Source organism: Falco peregrinus, chromosome 3 (assembly GCF_023634155.1).
Source record: "Falco peregrinus isolate bFalPer1 chromosome 3, bFalPer1.pri, whole genome shotgun sequence".
NCBI lineage: Eukaryota > Metazoa > Chordata > Aves > Falconiformes > Falconidae > Falco > Falco peregrinus.
Window position 1 is genome coordinate 28,555,083 of NC_073723.1, and position 14,308 is coordinate 28,569,390.

General features: G+C 36.9%; 1 protein-coding gene across 13 annotated transcripts in view; it reads left to right on the forward strand.

Annotated features, from left to right (window-relative positions):
* The window catches only part of UBR5 (ubiquitin protein ligase E3 component n-recognin 5), an 89,359-nt gene that overhangs the window by 72,506 nt on the left and 2,545 nt on the right, over positions 1–14,308 (forward strand). For 9 of the 13 annotated variants that reach the window (XM_055800963.1, XM_055800964.1, XM_055800969.1 and 6 more), the window contains 18 exons: positions 1,302–1,513; positions 1,934–2,164; positions 4,007–4,080; positions 4,666–4,838; positions 4,938–5,051; positions 5,609–5,829; positions 6,429–6,549; positions 6,661–6,768; positions 7,027–7,270; positions 7,827–7,938; positions 8,476–8,620; positions 8,951–9,081; positions 9,356–9,416; positions 9,733–9,908; positions 10,316–10,400; positions 11,699–11,854; positions 12,243–12,356; positions 13,733–13,877. In XM_055800963.1, coding sequence (XP_055656938.1) covers positions 1,302–1,513; positions 1,934–2,164; positions 4,007–4,080; positions 4,666–4,838; positions 4,938–5,051; positions 5,609–5,829; positions 6,429–6,549; positions 6,661–6,768; positions 7,027–7,270; positions 7,827–7,938; positions 8,476–8,620; positions 8,951–9,081; positions 9,356–9,416; positions 9,733–9,908; positions 10,316–10,400; positions 11,699–11,854; positions 12,243–12,356; positions 13,733–13,877 — 2,623 coding nt within the window. The remainder of the gene's footprint in view (positions 1–1,301; positions 1,514–1,933; positions 2,165–4,006; positions 4,081–4,665; positions 4,839–4,937; positions 5,052–5,608; positions 5,830–6,428; positions 6,550–6,660; positions 6,769–7,026; positions 7,271–7,826; positions 7,939–8,475; positions 8,621–8,950; positions 9,082–9,355; positions 9,417–9,732; positions 9,909–10,315; positions 10,401–11,698; positions 11,855–12,242; positions 12,357–13,732; positions 13,878–14,308) is intronic. The other 4 variants (XM_055800965.1, XM_055800975.1, XM_055800976.1 and 1 more) reach the window with 2 other exon arrangements.

Genomic DNA, 14,308 nt, shown 5'->3' on the forward strand with positions numbered 1-14,308 from the left:
GCATGTATAGAAAGAAGTTTCAGAGATTTAACAACACAGGAGGAACTTCAGTGTGTTCAGAAAGTATGTATCAACTTGCATGTATGTGGGCATAGTATATAGAGTGAAATGATCTGTACTGTATTTTGTACAAAAATCAACTGTCAGAATAATACCACTGCTTTGGGGAGCTCAAGAAATCAAGCGATGCTGTTTTCTGTTAGTACTGCGTCCTGGGATGTGAAAAATGGATGGCAATGTATTTATTTGTAATTGAGCTACAAAGTATTTGTATGACTGTATTTTCACAGTGTAGTGGAAGAAAAAGGCTTCTGATTTGGGAGAGGAACATTACAAAGAGTATTATGGGATTGAACGCTGGGGGAAATATGCAGGGAAAGAAATAAGAGAACGTAGTTTTATTATGAAGGAGGCTGAAATTAAGTTCTGTTCAGGAGATTCTTAGTGGGAAAATACTCTCTTTGCTGAGTAGAGAAGTTTTGCAAAGCTCACGTTTTTGCCAGGTGAGTGCACAGGAGAGCTGTCCAGCTGAGGTAGCAAGAGATTTGTATTGGTATGCGAAAGCTTGGCAGTAGAGATTTTGTTTGGATAAAGACATGGGGTTGAGACAGCATTTTGTTAGTTTAGTGGGTACAAGAACATTTGAAGAGTGAGGGAGGTTTTTGAAGACCCGAATGTAAACGAATGAAGAAAACAGACGGGTGTTGGATAAAAAAAAACCACAACAACAGATCAGCGGAGTTAGCACATGGCAAGAAAAGCAGGCTCCAGAGCCAGCATTGGGAACAGGTGAAGAGAAGACTGGACCAGGAGGAGATGTTTGTATGCAGGCATAGTTCTCTGTGCAGGTCTTACCTTTGTCATCTTCACTGAGTAAGTTGCAAGGGGTGAAGAATGGTGAAAGATCTGGCTGGTGAATGCCACAGCAGGTTGAGGGCTGTTAAAACTACTAGAAAGTCAAGAGTTGGACCAAAATCTCCAAGATGTGCACACCTGGGTGGTGTGGGGTGGTCATAAGGTGAGGAGTGGAAGAGGTGCCCAAAAGGGAGAGAGGGATGGTAAGAATGCTTTACAGACGCCAAGGTATTAAGTGACGAGAGCTGCATACCCCTACAGTAAATCAGCAGTGTCAGTAGAGCTTTTGGAAACTGACTGTTGGTCATTCTTGAATGTGGTTTTACAGGCTCTTTGTAGGGAAGCAGGTGTAACTGTAAAATCCATGGTGGAGGCTTATGTTGAGGTTGCATTCTTATCCTCTAGTTCTACTGATTGCAAAACTCATTAAATCTTGTTTTCTAAAGAATTATGTAGAGGAAAAGCTTATTCCTACTTGGAATTGGATGGTTAGTATCATGGACTCTACAGAAGCACAACTGCGTTACGGTTCTGCGTTAGCATCTGCTGGTGATCCTGGACATCCAAATCATCCTCTCCATGCTTCTCAGAACTCAGCCAGAAGGGAAAGGATGACAGCCCGTGAGGAAGCCAGCTTAAGAACCCTTGAAGGAAGAAGGTATGAAAATCATTTGATTGCTACATGCAATATGAATTACCAGTTTTACAGTCACCTCTTCTCGTTCGTTGACATTTTAGGAATCTAATTTTATAATGCAGCAGTGTAGTTACTAGTTTGGTTTAAGTTGGCTTTATGTGTTGCTGCCGCTGTTTGGTTTATTCTGATGTACTAGATTCATCCTTGAGCATTAAGTCTCTATAATATACTGCACCTGAGCTACTTACAGGAAAGCATAAAACTGATTGTTACTGTTACCATCACACTGGTGTTTTTTCTGGGTGGTGGTGGTTTTTTGGTGTTTTTGTTGTTTGTTTGGGTCTTTTTTATTTTTACATCCATGTTTCAAACACAGAGACTAATGTGTAAAGGATGCATTCTGCTGTGGTGCCTAATCTCTCTACTCAATCCTTTCACTAGACGTGCCACTTTACTCAGTGCCCGTCAGGGAATGATGTCAGCACGTGGTGATTTCCTGAACTACGCACTGTCGCTGATGCGTTCTCACAATGATGAGCACTCAGATGTCCTTCCTGTTCTAGATGTCTGTTCACTAAAGCACGTAGCATATGTTTTTCAAGCCCTTATTTATTGGATTAAAGCAATGAATCAACAGACAACATTGGATACTCCTCAGCTGGAACGCAAAAGGTATTGAGGCTGACTCATAGAAACAAAAACTTTGCAGAAGTGGTGTATGCCCTTTTGTTTGTCATTGGCATTGTTACTCAGAAACTCATATAAATATATGCATGTATCTGTATATCTGTGTAGTAAGATTCATATTATAAAAATAATACAGATAATGGTATATAATGTATGTATGTTTGATTGATAAGCCTGTTGCGGTTCAAATCATTTCATGCTGATTGCTGTAAAAGGTTTTCTTACCACTGAAAGTTAAGTTTGATTTTTAACTCCATGGCCGTGCCTCTAAAAGATGTACTCGGGACAATTTCTCAGTTGAAAAATGCAGTCTGCTCCTCACGTTTAACATGATAACAACTTGTTTAGAATTCTGTGGGATCTTCCTTAGAATGACATGGGAGAAAATGTCAGGGTGGTATGATGGGCTTAATAGTTCTATTTTCCATTTGGTTGTGGGTATTTGAGACTTACCTGATGATTTAAAGCACATAGGGAAATCAATACCTGAAAATGTCCCTAAATTGAAAATCCCTGCTACTTATAGTATAGCATTTTACAAGATGCATTTATTACTTTTTAAAATGTTCTAAGATTTTTTTTTTTAGAAATGTTCTTTGATTTGAAATGGCCATTGATGATCGTAGAAATATCCACATTTGGTAGTCTACACCATCTGTTCCCATTTCTTACTAAGTTTTGAGGTAATGTGCCTGAACAGGCCTAGTCAACAGTTAAATGAATGTAAATCTTTGCCCCTTCCTGCTCCTAATTTTCGATGTTGCAGGCTGAGCTCAACTTTTTTACATCCTTTTCTCTACAAATGTAGTAACTGGAAAATACAAGGTATTGATATTTTAGATATATGCTGGACTGCTGCTCTAGTTTGAATGTTATGTTCAATATATCTTGGTGTAATGTAAGGCTTGTTATGACCTCAAAATGTATACCAGAGGATGTTGTCGTCAACAGTAGTTTTCTCACAAGTAGGGATGATTTAGTACAGTAACTGATGGAGCTTTTGTGCCAGCTGACTTGAGTAGTTATTGCTGTGACTTTAAGCCTCTTCCAGGCAGTAACATACTTCTGGAATCTGTCATTCATATTCACATACTGATCACATCTGAATTCACATACTGAAATCTGTCAAATGACTCTTCATCAAAGAATTGCAAAATTCCCATTAAATGCTTATAAACCTAGAAGGCCTAGACCTTTTCCATTAAACATGAGTGGTTCAAATTCAAACAGTCACTTGCTTCTGTTAAATGGTATTTCAGTAGCCTGTATGAAATGAAATTTTACCAGTCTTCGTCTAGTTTCAGAACATGCACAAACAGCCAGAAAAGAATACTAGTCAAAGTTCTCGATCCTTTTTATAATACAGTGAGGTCTGCAAGCTACATATTAAGAAAATAATTTACCTTCTGATGTGTGATCAGTGACATAATTTTTATAGGACTAAGCATATTCTACACCAGTAAATTCTAGAATAGCATTCATTTACGTGTTTCTTCCACTAATGCAGGGTTCCTCGGGTTTTTATATTGACAGTCTTTAAAAACAAGCATACCCATCACTGTCTGAAGCTGTGGCTTTTTAGATCAAACTTGATAGATGGCCAAATGGCTGTAAAGGTAACTGTGAGTAATGTAGTGAGTGAGTATGTAGAGTACTCCTCTACAGTACTTATATTTTAGAGTGAATGAGTTCTATGTATAGCTCTCAAGTACACTTACTGATGATACTCTTGCTTTTATCAATTGCTACAGATGTAAATGCTTTGCCTAATGTTTTCTTCAAAAGGATTGACTCTTTTTTTTATTATGCCTCTCTTCCCCCCCAAAGAACTCGAGAACTTTTGGAACTGGGTCTTGACAATGAAGATTCAGAACATGAAAATGATGATGACACCAATCAAAGTTAGTACACAGAAACACTTTATAGTATTCCAAAATACAACACTTTCTTACTGTTTTTTCCCCTTCAGCTAGCTGAGACTTTGAATAAATTTTGCTACTTGTATATGTTGCATTAAAATTGGGGTTTAGTAAGATTTTCTTAGCATTGTTAATTTACCAAATGTCTTCTGCCATTGCCTGTTCTCATTTTGGAGCTCTTTTTGTGTCACTCTCTCTAAACTGTAGCATTTGTGCCTTTACTTACTATTCAACACAATGACAGTATTTAAAATTTTAATTGGAATTAAACTGGTTTTTTTATTGGTTAAACTGCTCCTGAAAATGGTAGAATCTATATTCTATGCTAAGTACATATAGTGTAGGATTGCATGTTCAGTAAAGTTAGTTACAGTAAAAAGAATAAAAGCGATGACTAAAAACGCAATAAAAAGATGAGATTTGTGGAAGTACCCTGTAGAAGTATTACATTTGCAGAGATACTCCTCCAGTCAGATAGCTAAGAGGGAAGCATATTAATTTTCGGTATTTTAAATCCTTTGCTTTTATAACTGTGAAAATTGAATCGAAATATTTTCTGATATTTAGGTGCTACACTCAACGACAAAGACGATGACTCCCTACCAGCAGAGACTGGCCAAAACCATCCATTTTTCAGACGGTCAGACTCTATGACGTTCCTTGGCTGCATTCCACCCAATCCTTTTGAGGTTCCTCTGGCAGAGGCCATCCCCCTGGCAGACCAGCCCCATCTATTACAGGTGACATCAGAGATGGTGTTCTGGAAGAAAATTGCAGTTTGCTTTTTTGTTTCTAACTGAAGTATATTATTTACCCAGAATGCTTTTGTTAATTTTCAGCCAAATGCTCGCAAAGAAGATCTGTTTGGCCGACCAAGTCAGGGTCTGTATTCATCTTCTGCCAACAGTGGGAAATGCTTAATGGAAGTTACAGTGGATAGAAACTGCCTTGAGGTAGGTTTAAAGGTTTTATTATTTTAAATTACAGGGTAACTTAAGCTAGTACCTTCATTCTTTAAAAAGGTACTCTAATGTTTTCACAGAGAATTTTGAGTAGCTTTCAGTATAACAACTTAAAAGCCTAGTAAGTGAAAACTTGGGACTTTCTAATGAAAAATATACTTAATAAGTTTTTTTAAACATAGGATCTTTTATGATTACTGGTTATAGCAGATTTTAGGCAATATTTTTAAAGGCTGCAGTACAATCCCCAGTTAATTTTGAAATGCCAATTATGTAATTGTGATAAAAAGAATTAAATCTCCTTGTAGCCCAGTAGATTTGACTTGCCTACCAACTAAGCATTAAATGTCAAGCATATGAAATGCAAACATAAAGTGGGAAAATGGTGTTTCATAGTTGTTGAAATGATTGAAGTTACTGTGTTTAACAGGTCAATTACAGTGCTCACTTTTGTGTGGTTTAAAAATTACGTATATTTATATAATCTCCTGAAAAAGCCTTCTGGACTGCTTTGAAAGTGCATTTAAATTTTACTTCTCCTTGTTTAGGTTCTTCCAACTAAAATGTCTTACGCAGCCAACTTAAAAAATGTTATGAGCATGCAAAATCGGCAGAAGAAGGAAGGGGAGGAACAAAACGTGCCTACGGAAGAATCTGAGAGTTCAAAGCCAGGGCCTTCAGCTCATGATCTTGCAGCACAACTGAAAAGCAGCTTGTTGGCAGAAATAGGATTGACAGAAAGTGAAGGGCCACCTCTCACATCTTTCAGGTAGTTTGAGTTAAAAATGACCCTATGAAGTATTACTGAGTTGATAAAAGGATACTTGGGACTCTGAAAAAGTCTTCTGAAATTAAAATGGGTAGCTTACTTCAGTTTGAATTTTTGGTTTGTGTTTTGATAGTTTTTAAAATGAACAGCTGAATGCACAGCAAGTCCTGATGTCTTGCTACAGACCTACTATGATGTCCTGGGTAGCTAAGTTTAAAAATTGGAAGTGACAGCTTGCCATCTGTGTCAGGTGATGCTGACCATGCTTTATGCGGTTAGGGATTTAACTGCCCTCACTTTGAATTACAGCTTTTTTTAAAAAAAAATTAAGGTCTTAATTGAAGGGAGATCAATAACAGTGAATTCCACGTGGCAGTGAATTACATGCTTTGAGAGTAGTTTCTCTTCAGAAGCAAGACTTGCTTCAGCTGAAACTAAGCACCTTTGTGTGCTTTTGTCCACAAACTTACTATACTGTTTTGTTTATCAGAAATAAAGAACTTACTTGAAGGCACAGGGTAAGAAAAAGCAGAAGTACACAAAATGTGTCTGAAATCTAACTTAATTTTGCTTGTCTGTCATTTTTTCCCTTCTGTCAGGCCACAGTGTAGCTTCATGGGCATGGTTATATCTCATGACATGTTACTGGGACGTTGGCGCCTTTCTTTAGAGTTGTTTGGTAGAGTATTCATGGAAGATGTTGGGGCAGAGCCTGGATCGGTATGTATTTCCCAGTGTAAGGACAGTTCCTCTTACAACTAAATTGTGAACCTCCCTCATTATTCTGATTTTGGGGTTTTTTGTGTTTTGTTTTGTTTTGCTTTTTTTAAGATCTTGACTGAATTAGGTGGCTTTGAAGTAAAGGAATCAAAATTCCGCAGGGAGATGGAAAAACTAAGAAACCAGCAATCCAGGGATTTAACGTTGGAGGTAAAAAATGTTAGTTTATCTTCTGAATTTGTTTTCATTAATAGTTGAGTTATCACACGTTGCGGTAGCTTGGTAGAAGTTGTATTTCAGAGTCTGCAAGCAGATGTCTTAAACCTTGCTTTGTGAACTGTGTTGCAGTTATTTTGTAGTTTTTCACAGTCTTATTGGTATTTTCTGAGTCTATGTGGAAGTGTCCATAAACTTCTCATGAAGCAGAAAGTCTCTGTATGATGATTGGTAAAGAAAACTTTTTGGTGTTTTCACTAGGTGGACCGAGACAGAGATCTTCTGATTCAGCAGACCATGAGGCAGCTCAACAATCATTTTGGTCGCAGGTGTGCTACCACTCCGATGGCTGTACACAGAGTAAAAGTTACTTTTAAGGATGAGCCAGGAGAAGGCAGCGGTGTAGCACGGAGCTTTTATACTGCTATTGCACAGGCTTTTCTGTCAAATGAGAAACTGCCAAATCTAGATTGTATTCAGAATGCCAACAAGGGTACCCATACAAGTAAGTGATGCACAGCAGTTAATCAACGTTCATAAAAGCTTGGGATGCTTTTTTACATTGAAATACTTGGTATTGTCTCAGAGATTTCTCATTAGCTCAGCACGAGAGCAGTGAAAATGGTGCATGTTACTTCTCTGAGGCAAGGAAATAGCAGAAACGCGAAGCTCTTGTTTTTTGCGAAATGGGTATGCTGTAGATGCTCTTAGCTTTTTTGAGCATTTTTCTCTCTAGTAGGTAATAATTGTCATGATTTTAACTAGCAAGAGCTTACACATTTTAATACGACTGTTCCATCTGGCTTATCACAAATACATTTTAATGTTTTTGAAAGTATATATAAGCTCTTGAGGTATTATGGCATTTATAAGTTGGTACAAACACTTCAGGTTCCTTTCTTAAGTTTGGGCGAGTGCCAAGTCACTACTTTTAAGTGGAGTGGTTCTGTCTCATCAATGCCTTTCAAGCTATCTTCCAAAACTGTCTTCCTTGCACTGAAACTTAGGTAGGAGAGAGAAATAGAAAGATGTTTAAGCTTATGAGGTTTTTCCTCCTTCAGGTCTGATGCAGAGATTGCGAAATAGGGGAGAGAGAGATCGGGAAAGGGAGCGAGAGAGAGAAATGCGGAGAAGTAGTGGCTTACGAGCTGGTTCTCGGAGAGATAGGGATAGGTAAGTGATGTATTTTAATTTGTAGAGATACTTCATCAAATAGAATAATTGCCTTGGTTATCTTCAGGAAAGGTATTTTTACTTCCTCAAATTAAAGGTGTCTGTCTTTTTCACTTTCAGGAGAAATTTACAGGGTGATTTCTTGAAATTCAAAATATATTTTAATTCTGTAAAGAATAATTATGCTTACTTTAGCATTGATAGATTATGTCTCAACCATATGCCATCAATCTCTCCTCCTAAAAGAATAATAAAAACTTGTGTACTGGAATAAAATTGTGAGGTATTTTAGAAACAACGTTGCCTTTGGTGGCATGTCTTTGGCTACTGCTGTATCCAAAATACTAGTAGTATTAAAATCTCTGGATCATTTTGATTCTCTGTTTCTAAATCATTCTCTCCAAGCAGCTATGAGCAACACTACTATTCCAGCATAAAAGCTAATGCTATTCTGAATCTGTGTGCAAATTATACTGTTCCGGGAGATATTTGCATATTTCCTCTGAAATGAGTACACACTGCTTTAATTTTCTTAAGGGACTTTAGAAGACAGCTTTCCATTGACACACGGCCTTTTAGACCGGCATCAGAAGGAAATCCTAGCGATGACCCTGACCCTCTTCCAGCACACAGACAAGCCCTTGGAGAAAGGCTCTACCCTCGAGTGCAAGCAATGCAACCAGTAAGACTTATCTATGTTATACACTTAATGATACGCTGTTCTTGTAATCTTTTAATTTAACAATTAACTTCCTTGTCCATCATTGTTTTACATAACTGAAAATATTTGAAGATGTATGTCTGTTTTTATATTCTTTGGCATTTTCTTAAGATTTTATTTGTGTGATTTGTCATTTAGTTTAGGAGATATCTTGTAATGCATTCTGTATTTGAAATACTAAAACTTTCATAAAACCATTCTGTATTTGAAATACTAAAACTTTCATAAAACCATATTTGAAAATGAGAGAACTGGCGGAGAATAGTAAGACATACCATTCTTTATCCCCAGGCATTTGCAAGTAAAATCACAGGAATGTTGTTGGAATTGTCCCCTGCTCAGCTGCTTCTGTTACTAGCTAGTGAAGATTCCCTTAGAGCAAGAGTTGATGAAGCAATGGAACTCATTATTGCACATGGCAGGTAAAGTATCAAGGATTCAGATAAGAAATGAAAACTTATTTTTGTGGCCAAAGCACTTGTAATGTGCTACATCTAACTCTGATACATGCAACTTATTCCTTGCTTTATTCTAGATATTTTTCTTTGGGTAAGAGACTTGTTGACTTTTTTTTAATCTAATCTTTCTAGTTTCAGAATGTGACAGTTTCTTTGTGTGAAATTAAATCTGTCCTTTTTTTCTTTTTTTTTCTCTTTTTTTTTCACACCCCATCCCCCCCCCCCCCCCCTTGTCAAGGGAGAATGGTGCTGACAGTATATTGGATCTTGGATTGCTAGACTCTTCAGATAAAGTGCAGGTAACGAACTGTTGCACAAATCAAATTTACTTAAGATCCAGCTGTATTGGTTAATTTTAAAAGCCTAAGCAACCGGAGCCTTCCTTTATCATGCAAGACAAAGTTCCATTTAATTATCTTGTGAAGCTACCTTTTTTTTCTTTTGAAAAGATTTAGCAGTAATTACTCAAAAGTTTAAGATGTTCCCATTATGCAATATCATGGTCATTCTTAACCAATGGAACCTGAATCTTTGGGTCTGTCACCAAATAGCTTGTTGATATGTGTTAGCTACTAGAAGTAAGTTTGTTAATTGCTGTTCTTGCTTCCAAAACAGGAAAATAGAAAGCGACATGGTTCCAGCCGCAGTGTAGTAGATATGGAATTAGATGATACAGATGATGGGGATGATAATGCACCACTCTTCTACCAACCTGGAAAACGAGGGTTTTATACACCAAGACCTGGTAAAAACACAGAAGCAAGGCTGAATTGTTTCAGGAACATTGGCAGGTATGCTGCTGTTAACTTTCTAGTCTGAAAAAATGTTAAAAACAAATATACAAAATACCAGGGAGAGTACCAATGATCCAAACTTCAAAAACTTCCCTTACTACTTTTCTGATCAGTATTTCTCACCTGGAGCTAAATAGTGGGGGATTTGCACATGTCAACTGGAGATTTATTTTCCCCTTACATTTTTATTTTTATCATTTTTTCACAATCTGGAAGTTCTATACTGCAGGAAGTATTTTTTAAAATTCTGTATGTCCATGTTTTTCTTTTGGGGATTTATAGGACTGCAAAGCTAGCTGCAGCTTGATGCTTAGAATATTTTGACTTTTTAAATGTGAGTTTGCTGAAGGATCTCCAATGTAATTTCTGTCATACCAAAACAAACCCCGAACATTTATTTTCAGAATCCTAGGATTGTGCTTGTTGCAGAATGAACTATGTCCCATCACATTAAATAGACACGTAATCAAAGTTCTGCTTGGCAGAAAGGTAAGTTGAACACAGAAATTTTAATCTCCTTCAATTACATGAAATCTTATCTTTAAAAACTGCTGTTTTTCCCCCAAGGTGCATGTACTGACTAGCAGAGTTGATATTAGAATTGTAAGGATGCCTTTAAATTGAATTTGAGAAGTATTCATTTTTTCACTACCTAGAATTTGAGCTGAGTATATGCACTAGAAGTCAAGTATTTGACTAAGATGGAATGGTTTGTAATAGGTTAGCCTTTGACTCTTCAGAACAGCTTGTTGTCTCCTCTTTTTGTCTTCCTGAAGACTCAGGTGTTGGATAGTACTAGGCTATAGCATCTCGGCTTACCAAACAGCATTTTCCTGGATACCTGAGAGAACTCACTGAATTGAACTGTAATTAAATTGTTTTCTCAGGTATAATTTAATTCAGGTTGATGATCACCTACTTTAGCAAAAATATTTCCCCGCCCCAGTAAACATTAATTATGTACTGCACATTTCACACATTTGTCAGTAGCATTGTAAAGTTCTGTCTGATGCAGCAAGCTTAAACCAAATTTCCTTAAAAACAAAGTTGATCACATAATCAGTTATCCAGCGTACATAGGATATTTAATGAAAAAGGGTTAATGGCAGAAAGACACGCCTCCAGATATCCCCTGATGTCTTCCAAGAGAGATTCCCTTCTAGTTCTTTTCTTCATATTTTTCTTCTTGAATAAGTATTCTTTCCAGTTAAATGTTGGATACATCAAAGAATATTAGGTTTAGTTCAGTTAGTAGATTTCTCTCCAGGCTGATAAAGAACAAAGAATCAAGGAACTGTAGAAAGCAGCAAGTAAACATTGGTATTTGAATTGTCGGATACTGGTGTGCGGCTATCGGGGCATCAGGCATTTAAATGGACTTAGTGGAGGGGAACATTTTGGAGCACTAATGCAAATTGTTTCCAACTTCAGCCAACCTCCATCAAATCTCTGATCCAGGTGATATGTGGAAGAATTTAAAGAAAACCACTATACATTTTCTTTATAACCTCTGTGCCCTTAATAGCAGGAAAGGCTTTACAGGTCCGTCTTTAAATTCTGCTAATGCGCTTCAGTTGGGTATTTTAAAGTACCTTCAAAAGCAGGCTTTTGTCAAACAGGAGTTGGACTGCCTGCATTTCCAGGTGTTTGTATGCTTTGTTACATGGGTTATGCACTGCTGCATGCCAGCGCATAGGTTAGGCAAGGATCGTGTAATTTTTAATATATTCTTAAACAACTGGTATGTTTCCAACATCTAGTTTCAAACATCTATCTTTTTTTAATAGGTGAACTGGCATGACTTTGCTTTTTTTGATCCTGTTATGTATGAAAGCCTTCGGCAACTTATCCTCGCTTCCCAGAGTACAGATGCCGATGCAGTGTTCGCAGCCATGGACTTGGCCTTCGCAATAGACTTGTGTAAGGAGGAGGGTGGAGGACAGGTAAGCACAGCTACACCTGTGGCTCTGTAGTTTCAGAATTCGACAGTTTATGTATGTTGTAGTGCACGCATCTCCTGTCATCTGAGAAGAGCGTGGATTATGATGTTTTACCCTTCCTAGATTCAAATACAGTGTTTTCCTTAGACAGTGAAGTGTGGGGTTTTTTTCTTGAAGGTGATGTCAGCCCTACCATAACTTGGTAGCGTAGTCAGTCCTAGGGAGTCCTTAAAGCTAACCTGTAGTAGTAAGTTTTGCTTGGTTTTAGAGATATGTTAAGCAATAAATGACTGTGCAGCATACTGTGGCTGTTGTAAAAATCTCATTTTCTTTTTTCCTTCCCTTCCCTCCCCCCTCAACCCCTTAAATTGTCCTTGTTACTTTCCTGTAGGTTGAACTTATTTCCAACGGTGTAAATATACCCGTCACTCCTCAGAATGTATATGAGTATGTCCGGAAATATGCAGAACACCGAATGTTGGTAGTAGCAGAACAGCCTCTACATGTAAGTCTTTTGGTGGAGAGTTTGTAAAAAAAACAAAACAAAATACAAACAAACCAAAAACAAAAGCATAAAAAATCTGTAAGATTTCAGTCAGTTAATTCTTTTCCTCATTATGGTATTGCTAATGAGATTTGTTCTGAAATCTTGACAGCTAGATTAATATATTGCATTTTTCTAAAGTGTTTAATTGTGTAGCTGTTAGTGCAGTACTGTGAAGACTGAATACTTCGAGCAATTTCTCTTTTTTTTTATAGAATGAAAGATCATTTCTTCTAAACTTGAGCTCACTGGTTAAACATGTATGTTAATTTCTTGCTCAAGTGGTACATATGCTCCTGGGAATTTTTGCTTGTGTTTAGCAGCTACTTCATTCTAATAATTTGTTATAGATTTGTTTAGCCTTCTAAATAAAGACTGAAAAGAAATTTCAAATTATTTACATAAATCACCTTGGACTTCTGGCTTCTCTCCTTGTTTCAAAAGGAAAAATCAGTTACAAAACATGCAGTGGTGGTGTTGTTTTACTAGCCTGGCAAGAAACCTAACAATTGACTATAAAAATACATTTTTAAAAATGTGATTTTTGAAGCACTTTTTTATTTTAAAAGTTATGGAATAATATATTTTTGTGAACAGTTAATGAGGGTCCAGTACTTGGAACCACTTACACTCTGTCATATGATACTACATTCAAATTTGGTCATTTCTGCTGACTGTTTCCTGCTGCACTTCTGAGATAGCTAGCGGACTGTGCAGTTTAGGTCCAACGGTCCCACAGAAACGTGTTCCTGGAATTCAGTGATTTGATCTCAGTGTCTGCCTACATTAATAGTTTGTCTCTTTTTTACTTTAAGAGTTGAAAACCATGACATTTGTAATTCATTTCGGCATTTACTAAAACAAATGTATTCATATATGTCCATTTGAATATGGCATTTCCAAGCTTTTCAGGATATTAATTATTTGTATAAAGGGGGTGTGTGTGTATAACATTTTTAAAGCAGAGTTGGCATGTGAGTGTCTGAGGAAGAAAAGTAAAAGTAATATGCAAGATGTGTTTTTCATAATTCAGCGTAACTCAGCAAAATACCTGATCTTTTTAGCATTAGAGAATTAATTTGCTTCTGCTCCTGGTGAAATACTAGTTCAAACTGTTACTGCTTTCTTTTGCAATAGTAGGTAGGGTTTAACAGATTGGTGCATTTTTTTGGGAGAATTTGCATCTCAGGTGGTAAAACTTTGAAAGAAGAGAACAGCTAGGAGAATAATGAATTTTGAGTTAATAGGGGATTTCACATGGAACTTTTCAGTAATGCATTTAAAATCAGTCTGGAAGTGATGTGGCTATAATGTGAATCTTGTGGTTTTAACTTAAGGCAATGAGGAAAGGTCTCCTGGATGTACTTCCAAAGAATTCATTAGAAGATTTGACAGCAGAAGATTTCAGACTTTTGGTGAATGGCTGTGGTGAAGTAAATGTGCAGATGCTCATCAGCTTTACCTCTTTCAATGATGAGTCAGGTATGAAATAACTTATTCATAAACAGAGTTGCAGGGATAGTTTAACACTGTTTGTTGTGTATGGAGTAGTTACCACCATTAAACTTAAACTACCTCTTAAAATTTGGCTGAAAGTCCTAATAAAACTAGTACTATGTTTTTTACATACTTCTAAAAATCTTTGCCTTCAGTTTGGTGGGGGGAGCACATTTTCCAACTTCCCTGTTACTTGATGTTAAATGAAAGGATGGTATTGTTAATAGCATATCTTTTCTTCTGAAGGTTCTGACCTAAATTTAGAACTATACATGTGATGGATGCAGTCTAATATTTCTTTAAATATTTTTTAAACTATATTTAGCTGCTGTTAGGATTTTTGGGACAGAGGGGGTGGGAGTTGTACTGAGGTATGTCAGAGTTGGCCTTTACATTCAAAAATACGTGTATTAGTT